The 22,954-nt window shown below is 40.8% G+C and overlaps 1 protein-coding gene across 1 annotated transcript in view; it reads right to left on the bottom strand.

The window, feature by feature from the left end:
• Positions 1–22,954, bottom strand: part of ephb4a (eph receptor B4a) — a 42,685-nt gene that overhangs the window by 13,141 nt on the left and 6,590 nt on the right. The window contains exons 2-5 of the mRNA XM_034200569.1: positions 12,379–12,449; positions 10,316–10,597; positions 8,364–8,754; positions 1,793–1,945 (exon numbers count right to left, since the gene is read on the bottom strand). Coding sequence (XP_034056460.1) covers positions 1,793–1,945; positions 8,364–8,754; positions 10,316–10,597; positions 12,379–12,449 — 897 coding nt within the window. The remainder of the gene's footprint in view (positions 1–1,792; positions 1,946–8,363; positions 8,755–10,315; positions 10,598–12,378; positions 12,450–22,954) is intronic.

Below are 22,954 nucleotides of genomic sequence, written 5' to 3'. Positions count from 1 at the left end.
ATCCCTCAAGCTTTTAATCTAGCAAGTCATAAAGGAATACTAAGCCATAAATACATCTATCCCACTTGCTGTCCAGAGATATATGAAAAGATTGAAACCACCCAAAAGTCTATATGCTAATAGGCTCTAAAGTTAAGACCTGTTAGCTCAGCATTAAGACCAAAACAATCCAGGTAACCAATTGTGGTTTTAAGGGGTTTATGTGCGGGACTGGTTCTTCACCAGGTGCAGTGACTGGCTCAGACTCTTCTCTCCAGGAAAGCTGTACTCCAAGCCAAGTAATAGTACCAAAGACATTTTTTTTACAAAAAGCTTGCAGTAGATTGAACAAAGGGGACATCAAATGTTGAAGTGTTCCTTATAGATGAAGGTGAATGAATATCTTTTAGTTTTAGACTTAGCCATGTTCCCTCTTTATGCTAAGCTAAGCTACTTATGAGAAGTGTCTGCTGGCTGTAGCTTCCATTATCAGACATTAGACAGTTTTATTGATCTTGAAAGGTCTTTTCATTTGACGGATAGCACTAGTAATCATCCACAGAGTATTGTCACATTATTCTGTCAAATAAGTAATTTCATTTCAGAATACAGGCATTGCCTAGCTCTGATGCAATCATAGTGTGAGAAATGTCTCTTTCAAATCAAACTATAATCTCTTCTGTATCATTTTACTGCTGCTTTACTTTCCATGACCCACACAGACCATTTGTTTAATGTTTTTTCATATGCGCTGAAGACATTTTATTCAGTCAGCCCATGTAGTCACGAAGCAGAACGAGGGTCCTGCAGTGGCTTTGCATCACAGCACGAGCATATGTGTTGCGGGATTTAACTGGTGCAATTACGTTTGTCTAAAACCGGATGATAATGATCACGTCTGAAATTGTAAGAAGATAGCTGTTGCCTCAAGCCAAGCATAACTAAACAGCAATACCACTCAGCCACTGCGAATGAGTTTTTGTTCCTGCCAAGGAGACAGAGCTTTGTCACTGAGCCTGCAGCTAACTTAAGAGCTAATAGTGCTCTCATTGGAAACCCAAATGGGGCAGCTTCATAGACAATCTGGATGAATACATTCTGAATTCAAGATTTTGGATTGGAGATTTTTTTCTATAGTGATGGTACATTTTATGATTGAACAATCAGAATCCACTTTATTCAAGCCACCATGGATGCCACAGTGTTGTAAAACGCTTAATTTAATGGAAAAAGGTCCCCATGATTTACAGATGGTTTTCCAATTTTGCAGACAAATTGAAAATAAAAGTGATATTCAGAACTGTGCAGGCAATCCAGTACAATAACATCATATATAATAGGAAAGGCCTAATTAAGTGATTAATAATTAAGATAAAGCCCTTGTAATTAAAGTTATCAGTAATCATACAATTGGATGTAAATTGTAGTTCCAGGCTGTCACACCTGCAGAGGACAGGAAATGCCATCATCCCGCCCAAGTTTCACATTGTTTCACATCCACTTTGTGGCCAGTGCACCTCATTAAGCGGTCCCTCCCATTCACACATCCAACATGTGGATGAATTGAAATTCCTGAATCTGCATGGAGGTGTCACTTGAGCCCATCAAGGCCTACTCCACTTTGGACTGGACGCCCTCCCCCCAACCACCTGTCACCAAAGTCATGCATCTCAATGGCCAGCAGTGGGACAAAGGACACAAAGCAGATTAGGGGAGTTTGGCTAAATGACACCAAGGCAAAAGAGAATTAGCTCCAAAGATGGGAAAGGCAAAGTGAATCACAGTTTTTGTAACTTTTCTGTATAATACTTACTTGTGCACAGTGTGTCAGGAGTGTCAGACTCTGCACGCAAGTATCCAGATAGACACGCACAGACTGAGGCCCCTGCAATGGTGGCTTGGCTGAAACCTGGACAGCCTTTGCACTGTCCCTCTGCGGAGGACTTGAACTGAGCTGGAGGACAGGCTGGGGAGGACAGGAGAAGACAAATCAATATGATTCAGGAGATAACAACACTGGCCCCAATCTTTAAAACCTGCTGTGTCCCTTGGGGTCAGATTGCCTTTTCTTTTGGCGTCACGTATGTACTCTCTGTCTGTGTCTGTGTATTCTCTTGTTCCGATTAACCCAGCCAAATGTTTTTTCTTGTTTTGTATCTATATCTACGCCGGGATCCGGAGTCGAGGCTGATCCTCTTGCTGTAGTCCTGTGTCTTGGATCCTCTATCCCGAGTTCTGGATTAAGTCGTGGACGTTTCGGGTCATGGCTGAACCTGTCTCTGCGGTCCTGCCTTGGGTCTCGCCATGCTGCTTCCCTGATGGCTTCCACAGGATTGTAGCTGACATCCTAATGGAGAAGGGTATGCTAACTCACAGCTAGTTAGCAGCTACAAGGATTCCAAGGAACAGGAGGGCTGTGTACCGGGTAATAAATCTACAAGTGGTAGTCCTCCCTGGACTGCAAAGCCTAAGAGTAAATCATTTCCATGGGATTTGGGAGGACGGATAACAGGCAGAGCCCAGCGCTCAGAAATCTGTGATGCGACCGGCTGGCCTGCATTGTTATCACCCAGGAGGAGCGCCTCTTCAACCCATATTCATACTAGGAAACAGCAGTGGACAGCTGCTAAAGGGAGAATTACAAACAATCCTCCTAAACCACCAAGTGTGCTAATCCAGAACAGATATGCTCCGCTGACCGAGAACCGGAGATCTGATAACCTGGATAACCTGTCCTCTTCACACAACAGGGTAAGGACCAATAGCTACTCCAAAAGTAAAAGGCTAGAGGGAAAGCTAACGACTGGGCCTGCAACTCTGATTGTGGGTGACTCTGCTGTAAGAGATGTAAAAGGTCTGTGTAATAAGAACAACACCAAAGTACTCTGTTTTCCCAAGGATAAGGTCTCTGACTTGGCTGAGAAGATCCTGCATATTGGGGCTGAACATCTGACTGTGAAGAATGTGGTACTACACATTGGAACAAATGATGTTGTGAAACAACAGTCAGAAGTGCTGAAAAAAGACTTTAAATGTCTGTTGGAAACTGTCAGCTCTCTAAATGCAGATGTGTTCATCAGTGGCCCTCTACCGCCAGTCAGAAGAGGAGTGGAGAGATTCAGCAGATTGTTTGCACTGAACACGTGGCTTTCAACGGCCTGTACTGACCATTCTGTTCATTTTATTGACAATTTTAACTTTTTCTGGGACCGCAGACATCTTTTCAAGGCAAATGGAGTTTGCCTGAACAAGTCAGGAGTTAAATTGTTTATCTCTAACATATTCAACTGCCTGTGTCATCAATCTGTTCCCTCTGCCAAGGACAAGCGAGAAGAGGAATCAAAACAGGAGAAAGACACAACACATCGCGCAGAAAACCCTGAAGAATTATCACTGACCTGCCTGAGGAATGTTCTGATTCCTTCCTGGAGTTCAAAGACCAAACTAAGGTCATTAAAGACCTTTACAAGAGCAGTCTCAGTGCTGTGGTTTGGACGAAAGCCTGACTGGAACACATCGAAACAGTTATTTAAATGCAAGAACTTACTCAACTGTTGAAAGACTACTTTTTCAATGATTTTACCTAGAAATGGGAGGTTTGATATGGGCCTGTAATTGTTCATTACTGAAGCATCTAGATTATTCTTTTTTAAGAGCGGTTTAATGACTGCAGTTTTCAGGGCCTGTGGAAAAATACCTGAGTGAAGAGATTTGTTTACTATATGAAGTAGATCTGAGGCCATGCAACGAAAAACATCTTTGAAAAATCCTGTTGGAATAATATCAAGGCAGCAGGAGGAGGATTTCAGAAGTTGAATAATGTCCTCTAGGTTTTTATCATTAATCTGATGGAATTGTGTCATGGTGTTTGAATTGATATTAGGTGGACAGAGGGACAACACATTTGCTGTTCCTGATGCAGAGGCACTGACTGCTTGTCTGATGTTCTGAATTTTGTCAGTGAAGAAGGAGGCAAAATCATTGCACGCCCTGGTGGATAGAAATTCAGAGGCTACCGACACTGGGGGGTTAGTTAGTCTGTCGACGGTAGCAAACAAGGCACGTGCGTTGTTTTTGTTTTTGGTAATGATGTCAGAGAAGAACGATTGTCGTGCGTTTTTCAATTCCAAATTATAAAGGCCAAGTCTCTCTTTATAGATTTCAAAGTGAACCTGGAGATTTGTTTTTCGCCACCTGCGTTCAGCTTTTCAACATTCTCTTTTTTCTGCTCTCACGGTCATGGCCTTTCTCCATGGAGATCTTTTCTTGCCAGACACTTCCTTTACCTTAGTTGGAGCAATGGCATCTATAAGATTTTTATTTTTTGAATTAAAATGATCTACTAGCTCATTTACTGAGATGTTAGCAGGGGCAAGTGTGGAAGAAAAATTCTGAGTAAACATTTCCCTAGTATTTTCAGTTAAATATCGCTTTGTGGTTACCTCTTTTTGAACATTTTTGTGAACAGAAATAGAGCTCTCAAAGAAAACACAGGAATGGTCAGAGAGTGCAACATCAGTCACCACAACCTTAGAGATATTCAGACCCTTTGAGATAATTAAGTCCAGAGTGTGCCCCTTATTGTGCGTGGGCTCCGTCACATGCTGAGTCAGTCCATAGCTATCAAGAACAGAAAACAGTTCTTTAGCCCCTCTGTCCTGGGGGTTGTCAACATGGATGTTAAAATCACCAACAATGACTAGTCGGTCAAAGTCAATACACACTATAGACAGCAGTTCAGTAAAGTCATCAAAAAAGCTTGCACAGTATTTGGGTGGTCTATAGATATTTAGGAACAGAGCTCGAGAGGAGCATTTCAGCCGAAGGGCCACATATTCAAAAGAATCAAAGTTCCCATAAGATGTCTTCCTGCATTGAAGGGAATCATTGAACAGAATAGCAACTCCACCCCCTTTCTTATGCATTCTTTCCTGACTCATAAAACTAAAGTTGGGAGGGGTTGATTCGATAAGAACAGCTGCACTGTTATTCTGTTCAATCCAAGTTTCTGTTAAAAACATAAAATCGAGATTGTGCTCAGTGATATAATCATTGATTAAAAATGTTTTTCCTGCCAAAGACCTGACATTTAATAAAGCTAGTTTAAGTTTGTTAAACACACTATCAGTCATGTTTTTTGTAACAAGCTGTGGCTGACATGGAATCACTGCTAAATTAGATAAACTCACACAAACGTTTGAGCGCTTCCTGTTTCTATGATTCACCGCTCTTAATCTATTACCTATCAACACAGATATCGGCAAAGCTACTGGCAGGCAGGGCCCCGACATGTCCTGGAAAGAGTTGAGACTGGAGACTCCTCCATGTGTCTCAAAGGTCTCCCATAATCAGAACATTCCTCAGGCGGGTCAGTGATAATACTTCAGGGTTTTCTGCGCGATGTGTTGTGTCTTTCTCTTGTTTTGATTCCTCTTCTCGCTTGTCCTTGGCAGAGGGAACAGATTGATGACGCAGGCAGTTGAATATGTTAGAGATAAACAATTTCACTCCTGACTTGTTCAGGCAAACTCCATTTGCCTTGAAAAGATGTCTGCGATCCCATAAAAAGTTAAAATTGTCAATAAAATGAACAGAATGGTCAGTACAGACAGTTGAAAGCCAGATGTTCAGTGCAAACAATCTGCTGAATCTCTCCACTCCTCTTCTGACTGGCGGTAGAGGGCCACTGATGAACACATCTGCATTTAGAGAGCTGGCAGTTTCCAACAAACATTTAAAGTCTTCTTTCAGCACTTCTGACTGTTGTTTCACAACATAATTTGTTCCAATGTGTAGTACCACATTCTTCACAGTCAGATGTTCAGCCCCAATATGCAGGATCTTCTCAGCCAAGTCAGAGACCACATCCTTGGGAAAACAGAGTACTTTGGTGTTGTTCTTATTACACAGACCTTTTACATCTCTTACAGCAGAGTCACCCACAATTAGTAAGCCTAATTTATACTTTTGTAGCAACACTATTTTTATATAATGGCAAATAAAGGGTATTTTCTTTTTTTCCTGTGTCATATGTGGCAGCACTGTTCAATGTTTCTTGAAAACATTACCCACTGTAGTGACGTGTGAATAAACTCCAACTCTGTATCAACAACACTGTTGTGTAACTTCAGTTAAATATTTGTATGTGTGTAGATTAGAAAGAGGTAAGATAAAGGATCTGCAGTATTTTATGAAGTATTCATCGTACGAAGGTCAGTTTTATACAAGTAGAAGTGTGTATTTACCTGGTAGTAGGCTGTCAGTAATGGCTACGCCTCTCTATTTGGACTGGTAGATCTCGGCAGACTGGCAACTTTAAAAGTAGCTCTCAGTTCAAAAAAGGTTGGGCACCCCTGCTATAAACTGAAGACAATCACAGTAATGAAGCAGAGAGTAATGGTCAATTTAGTTTCTAAACCTGACAGATCTGACCTGACCTGATGCTGATCCTTGACTTTACCTGACCATATCTGAGTAAGAAGGCATAACGCTGGTGTCCTTACAAAGAACTGTCTCTTATTATACTCTCTCTCTCTGTGCTCTTGTAAAACCAATAACTGCACTGTGGAATTCATGGCTTTAAATGACTTTGAACAAGTGCTGAAAGGATATATTGATTCATCGATGAGTTGACTGACAGAAAATCTATTTACAACAATTTTCCCAATTGATTTGAAAATGTTTAACACTTTCTCTGGTTTTGGCTCCTCAAGGATTTACTGCTTTTCTGTTTTGTATCACTGTGAATGTATATATTTGCCCTGATCTGAACCCATTTTATATTGATCCGTCACCTCGTAACGCCACATTCAGCCATGCAGTGTTTACGATGAGTGTTCAGTGCGGCTGTTTGAATGCAGCTCCAGCTGAGTCAGATGAATAAAACAATCGTTTTTCACACAAAGTGGAGCATTTTTAAAGGATCAACACACTCTTTCTGATTCTTGCCAAGTCACACTTTGCCTGCGGGAATTTCCATGATGTGAAAAATGTTCTGAATGCTGATGCATGTCTCACCTGTTGAAGGTTGTTGAAATATATTATTTATAGATGAAATGCAAGTGACTGTCACCGAACAGTATTATGAAACACAACTTCTGGAGCACTTATTTCCCAACAAAAGGACACTTACAGCCTGTTTCTATTGTTCACTAAACAGTGCTTTTCAATGACTTCAGCTGTAAAACTGTTTAGCACTTGCAGTTCACGCCAATATGAGTGATTATTTTGTCTGAGTAAAAACCACTTTATCGAAATACTATTCTTTTCACTTTGGATGTTATGGATATGATGATTATTCTTGTCACCATTTGTATAATATAACATTAGTAAAGCTCAAGTTTACTGGCACTTTGATATATATCTCTCTCAATGTAACAATATGTATAGCCTGATTGAGATTCACTTCAACAAATTGTTTTAATATTCTTATCAAGCTTAAGTATAACACTATATCAACTTGACAGCATTCATACGTTTTATGATAAAAGGTTGTGTATGATTCAAAAATATATATACAACATTTATAGTACAGTATAAGTATTTTGATTTTAAATTTAGATGTCAATTTCACCTTTTAACTGGCTGGCCTATGAAGCAAATTACCTTTTCAATCTTGCTATAAAGGCAATTTCTCGTTATGATGAGTGTTTCTTTCCTCACAGCTCTCTGCAGTAACAGAACGCTGGAAACGCCAAACCCACTTCACTAGAAGCAAAATGTCGGAAATGATTTTTTTTTTGTGATGAAAAATCATTATACCTCCCACAGAGATCAAACTGAATCCTACCTTCAAAAACACACACAGATGCAACGACACACTTACTGTTGAAAAATAACCATTTCTCCTTGTGTTTCTGTGTCCTTAGAGCTCAACATGTATCTGTGTTGGTGTGAGGCAGAGTAATTGTGTGTGTGTGCAAAGGAAGGGGTTCATACACGAGGCTTGTTAATTGGACTCATTAGACAGAGCTGCTGCACGGCTCCCGAGAGAAACACCCTGCTTCTTCTTCTTTTTTGTCTGCTTTGCTTTGATGTTCTCAAAGTGATATGATCTTCACCCCCGAGTGTCCCCCCCCCCGCTCTCGTTCTCCTCACCTCTCCCCCTGTGCTCCTTCTAAGTTCTGAAGCTGTGGCAGCAGTAAGCCTTTGACCCTGCTCCTCCTCTCAGAGATAAGTGCTGCTCCGCCTGACCTCTCTCTGTCCACTCCGGGTTACTGCCGCTCCGCTGCCTCATTAGTTTCCTCTCAACGTTTCTCTCCTCGATGAACCCCACCCTCATCTTACCATTGTTTGTTCTTGTTTAGTCGGCCTGCTCTGCTGCCTGCGCGGGTGTAGTCTATAAACAAACTAGTACAAGCGTCTTAGCCTTGCCTCCTTCTTACCTGTGCATCTGGTTTGTCCTTCGAAGGGTTCATATCCTGGCATGCAGGCACAGGAAGTTGTCGGCTGGCCCACCCACTGACCGTCTTCCCCGCAGAAGAGCTTCGGGGGCCGAGGTCGAGGCCCCTGCTGGGCGGAGTGCTCCACACACACACCCTGGGCCTCCTGCACCAGGGTGCGGGGGACGGTCTCTGGGAAGGAGGAAAGAGCACTGACCAGGGGGGGACACTTCTTGAAGAAGACCCTGACGGACAGCAGGGCCATGCAGGCGCCCTGAGCCTGGAAGGCCAAGTAGAAACCTCTCTTGGACAGAGGGCCGAGCCTTAAGGTCTTCACATTGAATTTCCTCTCCCCGCCCTTCCTCCGTAGAAAGTCTGCAGCCACTGTGTCCACCTAGGACGGGAAGAGAGAGAAAAGATTTTATGTGATGGCCCGATTCCAGCTCTGGATTCAGTCTTAAGAGGGACCAGACTGGCGGTTTTGCATGTTTTATACATTTTAGCCCATTAACCAAGCATCACATATGCTTTACATTATTCAACCTTTTCCAAAGCATACCACTGTGATTTCAGATTGATTTCCTACCTTCCTGGCAGCCATTGTTTCCCATTTGTTACAGTACACTTTGAACCTCGACTTGCAGGGATTTTAAACTCGCTTGGGAGAAAGGTAATTTATCACAATGAACAGTTCATCACTTTTATTTCTCTGTCAAAGTTACATTATTTAGTAATGAAGTCGAGCAGAAGGCACTATTCTGAAACCCTCTCTTTGGTGGTGTGTTCAAGGACGCTGCAACATCTGAGGTTTGACAATGAGCTGCTGAAATGCACTTCAATCATAAGCTGTGCGTTTGGAAAATGAAAGCCAGGAGATGAACTCCGAGCAAACATGCAGGTTGAGAAACAGATTGAATGTAGCTACGAGGAGAGTACTTGATCGCATGAGACGATAACAAAACTTGGACAGAATATAAAAGTGATTAACAGTCGACTGTAATAACTACATAAAGCAACCTTTATGTCTCTGCAAGCGGATGACTGTAAATATATAATTGAGTGCAGACTGCAAAATAGAGGTCAGTCTGAAAACTTCAACTCTAGCTCACTCCTATACATGTTTTGCAGTGGTTTACTGGATAGTGTGGAGGTAGGCTTTTGTCAGAAGTCAGTAAAAGTAAAGTACACATACTTCAGTCAAAAAATGGAGTACAAACCCATTTAAAAAAGTTAAATAAATATAAAAATCAACCAGTTTTATTCCCTAGCCTTGCAAGGGACCATTGGTGTATGAATGTTTTGTAAGGGTATATCAGGGGAAATTGTAAAGTGCAATTGACTATTACCATTAAATAACCTGTTTCCATTGCGCCCTTCTTGCAAGGTTAACACCTATATCACTAGTTTTTAAGATACGCTTTTTGTTGAGAATTTTACAATTAAAAGCTTAATCCAAGACGTATTATGTCATCCAGGTTCTTACAATTAATTATTCATTAAAGCCGATACGTTTCCAAGCTGAAAAACAGGTTATGGTTCCAGCTTTTTCAATTGAGAGGATTTGCTTTTTTAATTTTGTGTTAATACAATGAACATCAGAATGCAGCCAGAAGAATATTTTATGTTCTTGACTGTAAGGTTGTAAAAAGCTAATTAAAAGCATTACTGAAGGCGCAACTTAATAGTCAATGCTTTTTCTTCTAAACCAAACTCGAGTTCTCTTAATTGAGAAAATAAACAGCATTCATCTTTGAAATTAATTGTTAGTTACGACCCTTTAGTTTATTATGTTCTGCGACTTTAAAAACTCTAAAGGTGGAGTAGTTTTCAGTAAATAACAACCACAGAGAGAAAATAAGTGCTTTAATACTGACAGGATATCCCGTAACAAAGAGTATTTATGTACTCTTTGTTATGGGATTGAAGTGTCCCATAAGGAGTGGGGGGGGGCGTACCTTGGTGTATGGGTTCTCCATCCAGGGCGGGTAGGAGGACGTCGCCTCGTCGGAGTCGGCCTGGTAGTAGTACAAGTTGAAGGTCTCCTTACAGCTGCGGTGGTGGATGCTCCTGGAGGAACACTCCATCACGGTGAAGCGCAGCTCCACGTAGACCTGAGAAGCTCCTCTCCGCTGGATGAAGCCGCTGCGCAGCCAATGGCTGGAGGCGCTGTCAGTCTGACAGATCTGATAGGTCCTCACGCTGTTGTTCTCCTCATCCAAACCACTTACTTCCTCCCACTGAGGGCAGAGAACAAAGCATTGTCAAAGGTTGTGAAAATGACATCTGACCCAGAAAACTTTTTAAAATTCCACTGTAAAGGCTTCCACTAAGGTCTTTAAAAAAGGGATCCCTTTAAAAGTCCTATTCATCATAATAATGTTGAGATTTGTTGTTGGCCCTCTGCTGCACTGCACCTGTCAGAGGCCCTGGGGACACATCCGGCCTGCTGTGGATTTAAGATTCAGCCCAAATTTGAATGTGGTTTGTTAAATCATTCCTCCTGCCGAGCTGCAGCCCGGCTAGTGGGAATACAAGTCTCAATTGTCAAACTGAGCACACTGCCGAACACAGCAGCCGAGACAAACACAGATTCCACCCTTCAAACACTATTTTAGACTAAAATACAACAGAGGGGATATCACAAATATGTATGAAGCGAAAAACCCTCCAAAGAAAATGACATTTGTTGGGGAGCCGAAAAGGCTTTAATGTTTGACTTCTGAGTCAACAGCAAACATGTTCACCATCACTGTGCATCCAAGAGCGGGAAACAAGCAAGACATTAACATACTCAGGGCAGAATTTAGCAGATTTGCGGCTCAGAAATTCAGTTATGTAAATATGTAAATCTTCAAAAATCCATTTGCAGATTATGTGTTGAGTGAGGCTGGATACCAGTCTGAATGAATTACAGTGCAGCAAAGCAATGCGAGCCTGGTTTGAATCTCAGGCAGGGGAACATTTCTCTTTTCATCAAAAATAAATAAATACTATGGACTCTGGCAGCAAATAGTCAGTAAAAATATTGAAATAATCTGCTAAAGATGTGTTATGAGAGCGAATCAGAGAACTGTCCAAATACAGAAGTATTCATAATGCGAGGTTGAAATGAATATTCACATACAAATGGTGTTTTATGCAGACACATTTAACTTAGTACACATTGCAGGGTTAATCCTGTGTATAACATATACGCTTTATTTCTTGTTCTTTTTAAAGTAAATGCAACGACTCACAGTTTACAACAGTGTTCAAGTGTTTTTGGAATAGAGGAGCCAGCATTAATACCTGACAGGATGAGAATTTAAATATCACCTATAAGGGTATCATAATCCTTTAATGCTAAAAATAAATAGCTGTATATTTATTGTTTTAAATCTGTCATTTTGATGCAGACAGCTCATGGCAGCTCCTCGCTGCTGCTGCTGCCTGTCATTACAGATTAAATGTCAGTTTTTTGTTGTATAGAGTTAAGTTAGTTTTGCCATACTTTGACAATGCAAAGCTTTTGACATGTCTCCGTGCAAGCTATATGGAGACTGTTCGCCTGTTTAGTGTTGCATCTTAATCAAAGGGCGCATACACATTTGTTGAGTATTTTGGTCTGGTTTCAGAAATGTCCTTGCCAGCATCACTGGAACCATTTTCCTTCTGAGAAATCAGCAAGTTGAGCAGTTTTGGTCACTGACGCTGTTGGCAAAAATACCCTAGCAACTACTCCTCAACTGATCAAATTACAAATATGTCTTTTTCTGGCAGCAGTATTCAAAATTGTGGGCAGCCATTAACTTCAACTCCAAGGTTGATGGGATATCTTGAAGGCATCTGCTTTCAATGTACTCTGAATCCAGAGAACCACATTCTCTGTGGCGTTTCCTTTATTCTGTCAGTTACCTGCCATATAAGGAGCTCTTTTATAAGCAAAGTAACAAAGGAACTGCTGGAAGCCCAACATCCACAGTCACCACACGGTCTGTGTTAGTAATACAGATAACATAGTGGAGCTCGGGTTACATACCTCGGGTTTGGCATGTGAGAAGACGGTCCATTTGAGATCAGAAGTCTCCGTCTTAGTGTTCATCAGGACCTCTGTGAAAAATAAATAAAACACATTATATCACACAGCAGGAAAAGTAAAAAGGACACGTATAAGACTAATTTACATTCAGGGAAACACACACAAGTGAATTTAAAATCAAAGAGTGAACATTTTCGAGTCCCGAGCTCTCCGCTAAGTATCAGCTATGGCTTACATTGGGATTACGCTAGAAGAAGGAGTTTCACCAGTCAATTACATCTACAAAAACATTCCCACTACCCTAAAATTGTCTTTCCTCTCATGTTTGTTTTCATTCCACCCACGCCACGTCCCTTGTGTTTCTCGGAGACACACCATGCCTGTGGTCACACTAAACCTGCTCAAAAGAGTCCGTCTTTGTCCAGAGGAAGTAAAGACAAGAAGTGTGAACAAGGCAGCAGACCAGACTCGGTACACACTCACAGAAATAAAAAGATTTAAGCCCTTCCAGTCACGATCTGTGATTACAATAGAATTGGTTTTCTTGTAATCTTTTGAGGGGCACGCTGCCAGCTCACAAACAATCGGAGCTATGATTCAGTATCGCAATAGAACCCCTGACTTGAACTGCATGCAACTTAGCGCAGGGTTTGGTTAAGGTGAAGACATTTATTTTCATGCGAGGACATCTCTCTCCCCCAGCTGTGTTGGCAGATTGTCTCTGCTGAATTGTGACTAGTGTTCATGCTGATGGGGTGAGGTTTCTGCCACAGACCGGGTTTTTAGAGCCATGCGTTTTCTCCACAGAGGCTCATCTCAAGGGTGAGGCCGTTTGGTTTTACCAATAAACAGGATTTAATGCGGCTCTCCTGTGTGCCATGATCAAGGCGAGCACTTGCATGAAAATGGAAGTCTAAGGAAACGGGGGGTTTCAGGGTGAATTCATCATTGGGGTTATTAAGATGTTGTGTTGAATTAGGCTCCTCATATAAAGGCTCCACAGTAAAGTCTGGCCGCCCATAACCTCACTAATACACACTCTCAAACACAATATATGGCCCAGCCACAATTTTGGTTTCTACACGTTTTCCAATAATGATTTCAGTAGTAATGCTATGGTGCCTGAACTGCATTAAAACAGTCATTCATTTAAACGTTTGTTTATTCACATATTTATTTTGGCATGAAGCCTGGATGAGGCCAAAGTGTTGCTTTTCTCAGCTGTTCATTATTGTTTCCACTCCCTACTCGCTTCACATGTAGCTTTGTTGTCCAAAACATCTGCTCTAAATTCATACCCGACAAAATAAAGTATCAGAGTCCTTTTAAACACAGATTCAGTGGTTCAGTCTGTAGTTATCAATATGTGGGATCAGATACGCCTGTTGATCTCAAATCAGACTTCTCTTATCTTTTAATAATGGCTACAGGTCTTCCTTTTCAGAGACAAAGTTGTTCATTATTCTTCTTCTTTGAACTGAGCTTTAAACAGAATGAAACAACCTCGACTGAAAATGTTTGTTTCCCCATTGTCTGGCACTTCATTTTAATTAAAAGTTTGAGAAGTAGTGAAATTAAACTTAATGAATTGTTTCATTCAAATTCAACAAACGCTCCTGATGTCTTCATACCATTGTGAACATATTTAGGCTATGTAACAACCCTGAAGACATAGTGTGTTCTGGGATATAGTGATGGACATGTATCAATGAAATTCATTATTCAATATTAAATAACCGTTAGTTGCAGCAAGGACAAACCATTATCTAAAAACATGTAACCACATCTCCCATAGTTCAAATGTCAATTTCTAGACATTTAACACCAGAATCATGAACATTATATAATTGTTGAAGTTACTTTAATTGTCTGTTCAATAACTGTGACTAATAATACAGGAGAACAGGATGTCTGGAATATATTTCGTTGAGAACATTATGAAGTAGTATTTTACAAAAATAACAGCAACGCCTACAGTTACTAATCTCTGTGAACCTGAGTAAAGTGAGAGGCAATCACATTCAGCACTTAGCAACCCACGTCCCATTGAAATTCACAAAAACTCTGAGTCCGACTCTTGATTTCAAAGTCAAACTAAACAACTTTGGCCAATGTTTAAGCACTTTAAACTGAAAATAGATACACATTTGGATATTATAAGCATACAGCCTCACATTAAATCTGTTTGTTGTTCAACCATGATTGATAAAGTCGATTATAAATGTTCCTTACATTTTTTATAAAACATCCTACATCTACGTCTACAGGTGCAGGTCTAAAGTCCTAATTTTGCGATTAAAAAGATACTGCTACTTCTCCTCCTTCTTTAGATTACAAATATGAATACAGACTAATTGGCAGAAAAAGAACGAGTGTCCGGTGTCATCTATAAATATCTGCCTCTTCATATCCTCGTTTTCTCATAATGATTTCAATGATCACTCGATCACGCCCACTGCTGCTCACATAGCCCCTGTTAATTTAATATATTTCCACAGTGAACAACCCACACACACACACACACACGCACAATTCCTCCCTTCCTTCCCTTCCCACTCTCACTGCCGAACGGCCCCATTATTTAAATCTTTCTATTGGTCTCCTCCAGTGTGCCTTGACACCTCTTACTATTAGGGGTTGCATATGCAGCAGGGTTGTCATGAAATTACACCGAGAGATACATGTCTCTTCACTCAATTACCTATTACCCGTTTCTATTTTACAATCTACTCATTTCACGCTCTCTGTGTGCAAACTCCTCGTAAAGAAACACACACACACGCATATATACCATTTCTCCCTCTACTACTTCAAAAATCCACAGGAGCCCAGCAGCTTTCCAACAACAATCGGAGGCGATAAAGTGGAAGAAAGGAGAGAGGTGGCTGAGGAGGATAATTGGATGACAAAGTTCAGGCCGGTGCTTTCCCCACAATTTAGTCTACCTCGAGTTCACTCCAGCATAATTAAAAGAAACACCTTCATAATACGCAGGCCGCCCTGTCTCCACCTATCACATGCACACCTGCCTCTGTTTCATATGCTGATTTTTTTTCTTTTTCGTTTTGAAGCAGTGGAAGAGGAACGCCACCGCCCCAGGCTTGATAATCACAGCTCTATCATTAGGGTTTATGAGGCAGGATGTGTGAGTGTTTCGATGAGATGGCGAGTGTGTGCATTATGTGTGTGCATTATGTGCGTGCACGGCCTTGCCTTCCCCTGCTGAAGGTGCAGACTTTAAGCCCTGCTGGAGGAAGCTGGCTTTTCCCCTACATTCTTACAGCAGCGGCGGCGGCCACCCACCGCCGGAAAATTGCCCAAAGGAACAATGAGAATTCGTCATGAACCTTATTTAACACCCAAAACAAACAATTGTACAGTAATTACAGTACAGTCATCCACATTAGGAGACAGTGGACACGTCTGAACTGATACTGGCGCTGGCAGGAAGACTAGGACTGATCCGTGGATTTACAATTATGGAATATTTGAAACATAATTTTGTTATAGACACTGTAAGACTTGTTTTACCACGGTAGAAGCACAAAAAAGACATGTCTAACGAAGATTTAAATGAGCCTGGTTTAGTTTTTATTTAAATCATTTAACCGTGTCAGAAACACACCGCCATGGGAAGGTATTGCGTTTTCTGTATGAAAGGCAGACAACAATGGAGGGTTTTTCTTTGAAATGTAAAACCTGACCCTGTGTTTTTTACAAAGAGTGACTATATGACAAATATGACACCTTTATTTTCTTTAGAGCTGTCTTCAGGGTCTAGAAAACCGACATCCAATTTGAGATCAGGACCCATTTTCACTGAAACCCATTTTACACTTCTGTGTTAATTTCCATCCCTATATGCCCCTTGTTACACTTTCACTGTGGCTTTGGAGTGAGATAGGGAAATTACAGGCCTATGAACGTTTGCCCTGCTTCGGCTACAATTAGACCTCATTTTAATTAAAGAAACAGAGTGCCAATTACCCTCATACACAGAGAGAAATGGAGACAGAGGGGAAGAACTGGGATAATGAAAAAGGGGGATGTGAAAAGGGAAAATATGTTAAAAGGATTTACAAATGTATAAAAAAACGAGTGTGTTTGCCAATATTACAGCTATCTACTCAATCTCAGCTAACATGAAGCCATGATAAAAACATGGTGTGCATTTCTGTACGCTTCTATACAAAGAAACCATTTATATGAACCACATGTTCGGCTTATTTATTTCAACCTAAACAACACTGACATTGTTTTCTTATCAGTAAATTAGCCTGGTATATTTGGATGTAAAGTATTTTAATGTATTACTGAATTGATTAGCAAAGCATCTGCGTGCGTTTGTTTGGAGGTTTGGGACTTGAAGCCGCTTCATATGTCACAACGTGAGGAAACGTAATGTCCTCCAGGTAAAGCTCAGAACCTCATATGTTCTGCTTGAACATTTCCAAAGTCAATACCCTCACATTTGACATGCTTATTGGATGTTCTGATGCCTCGGGCAATTTAATACTCACATGTTATACGCCATTTTATTAAAGGAGTAGTTCAACAAGTTGGGAATTGTGCTCATTTGCCTCATGCCAAGAGTGATGAGAATATCAATACTTCTCCCTTTTCTGTACTGTTAGCTAATTATAGCATCGAAAGACCGTTAGCTTAGGTTTGTTAGTGTCTTTCTTACATGCTAAGCTAACTGCCTGTTTGTGGTAACTTGATATTCATCACACAAACAGGATTCTCCATCTTGGGGACAAATAAATAACTATTTCTTATAAAAATCTTTCATTTTGGTCCCTTTCTCTTCATATTAACATATGTTAATATTCACACATGGCTAACTTTAGGTATCATTAATGAGGTTGTCTGTATTGACATTAGTTTGATCGATTACAGCTGCTAGAAAAGTCAGTGGTGTTTCTTTGGTTTGTTGGAGTATTCAAACACTCCTCCCTGAAGATTATCACATTAATTATATGATAGGAGTGATCGTCCTCCAGGTATTATTGAGCACACGTAACAAAGAATAACGCCGGTTAATCTATAAAAAGGCTAATTTCGGACGTCCTTGGCACTCAGGTTATCTACTAAATAGCACGATCTTTTCAGCGTTGGTTTGGTGTTTGCACGTGAACATAACAACTTATGCTCCGTTTGTGTGTCTTTGACAGAGTTGTGTCTACTGAGATTAGACCTCGGCTTCCTGTAGTTCCTGTCCCCTTCCCGTCTCCTGTTCTGGTTGGGGGACGGCCGCCAATAAGCACATCACTCCCATGCACACTGTTTAACCCCTTGTTTCCTGCATAACAAAAGCCTCCTGCTGACCTGCTGATGAGCTCAGCGACTTTAACTGCTTGTCATGAAGTACGTGAGATGAAAGGAGTGAGAGTGAGACGAAGAAAAGGTGTTAATGTTTGACACTGTTTTCTTTCTTGTCTGAAGGGACGTATATCAATACGTTTTGTGGTTGGTCTCTGTCCCAGGACAGGATGTGACCCAGTTAGGGAGGGAGTTTCAATTTGGACAGAAATAATCAAAGATGTGACGCTGCTGAGACTGAAACCGACTGACCCAAAGCACTCAGGATTAAGCACAACTCATCACAGACTCACTGGACACAGATTTCCCCAATCCGTCGCAGAGCTCTTCATAATTAATTCACTACAGCACTGAGACTCTTTTGAGTTAGTCGTTTTCAAGCCGAACATATGTTCTGATCCCTCGGCTAATCACCTTTTATAATTGTAGCTCAGTGTTAAATATGAATACATCTGTGAATCACAACAGAGGTAAGGATTTCAAAACAAGCTTCTCTCCGGTGTTGGAACACAAAACAAATGTTGATTAAAGCAGGCAAGTACCCAAAGGTACATCCACGATTCATTGCCATTCCCTTTTGATTAAATGCGGTAAAGTGGAGGGGAAAACGGTCGCATTATTGAAGTGGCACAAGTTCAAATCGAATATTTACTTTAAACACCCTGGTATTAAAAGTTTTTACCCTTGCACAAAATGAGGTACGAAGGTTAAGAGCATATGAGACAAAGACTTGGTGCTGTGGCTTTTTATATCACTGCCTAGGAGTAATGAGGTTTGACCCACAGTGTCAGCTGCTGAACATTGTGTGCATCTTGGACTGCTTCCCTCCCTCGGACAAACAAAATCCACAACATATCTCAGAGGCCACAGATACTCCCAAAGAGACTGCAGCGGATGAAAAATGAACATTATATTCAGGGAGGTGACATCTATGACTGGTTGAAAATAGATGAGCGTGTAATTATAGAAAGTGTTTTCTGTTGGACATCTGCTCAGCAGGAACTAACGAATATTGGCAAGAAGAAGTGAAAGCAATATATTTGACTATTTATTTAACAACAGGAAGAAGGACAAAAACGTATTCCTGTTAAATTGTTAATCATTCAGTTCTAAGTAGACGCCTCTAAGAACTCCGAGCCTTAAACACATCATTCGGTGGATATCTCATACAGCGCGATTGATTCATTTGCCTTGCTTGACAGCACATTTCAGCTACTTTGGAATATCGATCTGCCACTGAGTGAATTCACCTCCCGCTACTTCCAATTACGGGCACCACTTTCTCAATCTCCCTTAAAAAATAACCCGACTCTGTGAAAAAGTGAAAGGCTTCTTGAGAACATTGTTGCAGGCTACACCAACTCCCTGGTGGCTTCCTGATACAGAATCCTATAAGGAGGGGGAGGAGGAATGAATTACAAAGGGAAAGTTTAAAAGACTTTTGATCAACTCAGTGTATTTTTAAGCAGGGTATACCGCACTTTTTAAGACCTCTGCTTTTCCCCAAGATATGCCGTCTTTAAATAAAGGATATCAAAATATAGTAGCCTACACAGGAAATAATGCAGACCAAGAAGCCTAAACACAATCTTATTTACTATTGTGTGCGATTATATCCTCAAATTTGGGAGGCCGAAACCACGAGGTGTTTTCTGTTATTTACTGATTTATTCGTCGACTAATTGTAGCATATCTATCCACGACTTGTTGTATCTTTTAAAATTCTCTCTCCTACATGTCTCATTCTTGCGGAGCCCCCCTGGTGACATTGGTGAGAAAAATATTAATAGGCCTACGTGGCCACGTATTAATAATGCGTGGCCACGAATTAGTTATTACGTTCCCACGCATTAGTAATTCGTGGGAACACAATAATTATTACGCAATAACTAAATCCAGATAGTCTATAGAAACTGATGACTGAGTGACAACCATAGACAACACTAGCTAAACTCTGTACCGTAGGCTACGGCTATTATCGCGAAGCATGGATCATCAAGCCAATACGTGCTGTCCTCCAAACTGGAGACATTACATTGGTCTCTATCTGCAGCCGGAGAAGAAACGAGTGCTCAGGGACCGTCTGCAAATATACTGTATAATAGTGAAGTGATTGAATATTATTGTATTCTCTTTTTTCGGAGTTGCACTTTGCAGACGGTCCCTGAGCACTCATTTCTTCTCCGGCTGCAGATAGAGACCAATGTAATGTCTCCAGTTTGGAGGACAGCACGTATTGGCTTTTTTTGATCAAAATGTGATTGTAGTTCGTTGTCAACCTTACCACGGTACTTAGGAGACGTCATTTGTGTCTGAACAACGTTTTGTTCATGAGTTATTGATCCGTGAAATCTGAATCTGCCAATATCGTTCCAACTTTACTCGACTTGTTGTCACTCAGTCATCAGTTTCTATAGACTATCTGGATTTAGTTATTGCGTAATAATGATTGTGTTCCCACGAATTACTAATGTGTGAGAACGTAATAACTAATTCGTGGCCACGCATTATTAATACGTGGCCACGTATTAATATTTTTCTCACCAATGTCACCAGGGGGGCTCCGTACATTCTTCTGTCTTTTAAAACAATTATTTTCCTCTGCCCTCCATATATATATTTTTCTTTAGATAATTATAACAATCCTTTTGCTTATCCTTAATCCTTATTCAACATGTTTTTGTGTTAATGCATCTAGTTCTCTTACCTGCCGCCGTAGCTCCGTAGGAGGAGAAAAGTGGGTCACATTGGAGTACCAGACACTATATTCATCATTATGTAGCTACAAAGAAATGCATCTGCTGGAGTCTGAGTCTAAGGGAATATATCATTATAAAAACATATGAGCTTGAAAAACGGATTATTTCTTTAGAGAAACATTGATTTTACAAGATGGATAGGCAAGTGCTTTATTGGACAGACACATTGTAGCCTTTCAGTTAGGACTGCTCGATTATGGCAAAAATCATAATCTCGATTATTTGGGTCAATAATTGATATCACGATTATGAAATACTTTGAAAACATCCATTTATTGAAAAAAAAATTAACAGTATATTTTTAACAGTTGATTACCCTGAACTTTAAGTATAATTTTTATTTCGATTACGTTGTTTTCGTAATCGTTGCAAGCCAAAATCGTAATTGCGATTCAAATACGATTAATTGAGCAGCCCTACTTTCAGTATTTCAAAAGAGGATTTCTGTGCTGATGCTTTTGGTAAAATGCTTTACTTTCTTAGATGCCGTCAAAGGCTGACAGAGTTGAGGAGAAAATAAGGCAACTCAAAACTAAAATACATCTAATTAAAAAATATCTCTAAATCAGGCAACTCATTCAGTGAAATACATATTAAGTGGAAGGGAAATACCATCGAACTAAGATAGAAAACGTACATAGAAAGCTGTCGATATGTTTTGTTTGCCCTCTTGAACAAAACGCAGGTCTGAGAGCTTTCTTCAGACTCTTCGCTGCTCCATGCCTGGGAGCTATCATACATCATCTCGCTGCACTCTGCCCTGCCCTCACTCTACAAACCAACTAGCCTCAAGTTGCATCCCTTCTAAAGAAGTCTTGAAGGAAGCTGATGGTGTGTGAAGCCGGAGAGCAGAACCGTGTCACCGCAGCACAAGCACCATGACAAAGTGCAGGTTATGTGCTTGTTTTCTAACACTTTCTCAATCCTTCAGGAATATATTCATCGTCCTATTTTCTCCGGTCCACTGAGGGGGCCTGAGGTCAGGGGGAGTCAAAGACTGGCACCCCTGCAGGGCGGACACTTCTGAAACACGCAGCGGTGAAATCTGGGATGATCTTCCTAGCAGCGGGGAACTCTGCCACCCCCGTGTTTACTGTGTCTTCCAATCATCACACCAAATAGTTTGCCAGTTAGAAAACGACACGTAAAGATAAATTATTAGCACGTCTTGTGTCACTTCATCATGAACAGAAAGGACTGGGATCAGTTCCAATACGTAGTAGTGTGTTTACATACAGGGCTGGAATTATATGGTATAGAGTTGCAGCAGTAAAATTGACTCCCATTAGAGCAGAAAAGCTAGACATTTTATTAACTTATATATGATAGGTGAACTATCTTATTTCAATACCGGCTTGATGAAATACCCACACAGCTCTATCACTGCGACACATTTAACAACTCTCAATGAGCCCCAAAAATATCTACTGCTGTACTTATAACAGTGTTATCAAAGCCTTTACTGAAGCAGAATCTATAATACAAATGGGGGGGGGAAAGGAAATCTTTCAGCAGAAAACGCACACACACAGCGTTCAGTGACTAATCTGCAGTGGGTGGTGGACAGCTTGAAGCTAACAGTGCAGACTCCAGCTAAATAAACCATCTAAAGATTGACACATCTAAGTAGAGATACAAGAAAACAGAATCTCATCGAGAATTTGCACTTGTGTTCTGACGCGCTTTTACATATTCAAACATGAACAGGCGCACTGAGAGCTAATTCTCTTCATCAGTCTGTGCATAGCTCCTCCATATCCTGCGACTGGGTGTTTGTGTGACCAATATATATATCAAATAAAGAGGAATTCATCTCTACAGCAGTGATAGAGCATCATTTTCCTCCATCCGCAAGCTACATTATGTTTTAAGCAAGGAGGGGAATTCAGTAGGTCACACTGACACTGAATTTCAAAACCACACTTTAGTCCAGTCTCTGAGAGATTGACCGAAGTCAACTATACAAAGACTGTACTTCAAATGATTGGATGGAGTCGAGCAGAGAAAGCAATCAGTAATCATTGAAGAAATGGTAAAACATGACAGAAAGAAGATTGTGTGAGCAACACCACTTATATATAAAGATACCAAGCTGCCAAATAAAAGGTGTTTAATGCTTCTTTATGTGAACTGACCCACTCCTATTTGGAGCATGACTCCCCTTAAAGCTCTGAGCTGTGTGCAGGCAGTAGGAGGGCAGCTAGCGCACAGGAATGTCTCTGCCTCTGGTATATGAAAGCAGGCCCTGGGAGACATTCAGAATAAAGGTGGAAGCAAAATAGTCACGAGGGTCTTGCGGTTGATGTCGAAACCAAGTGAATTGAATTTGAACTTAAAACGGGCATATCAAACACCAGATGTAGGTCAACCTGTGATGCAGGGATGAAAATGTCCCAGACGCAAAAAATCGAATCAAGCCCACTGATGTCGCATGCTTCAAACGGAGATTTATTTTACATTAAGGTTGCTTTTTTTCTAATCAATTCTTGCACATC

Source organism: Gymnodraco acuticeps, unplaced genomic scaffold (genome assembly GCF_902827175.1).
Source record: "Gymnodraco acuticeps unplaced genomic scaffold, fGymAcu1.1, whole genome shotgun sequence".
Lineage (NCBI taxonomy): Eukaryota > Metazoa > Chordata > Actinopteri > Perciformes > Bathydraconidae > Gymnodraco > Gymnodraco acuticeps.
Note: the sequence above shows the minus strand (reverse complement) of the source record. Positions and strands in the feature narration are given on the sequence as shown.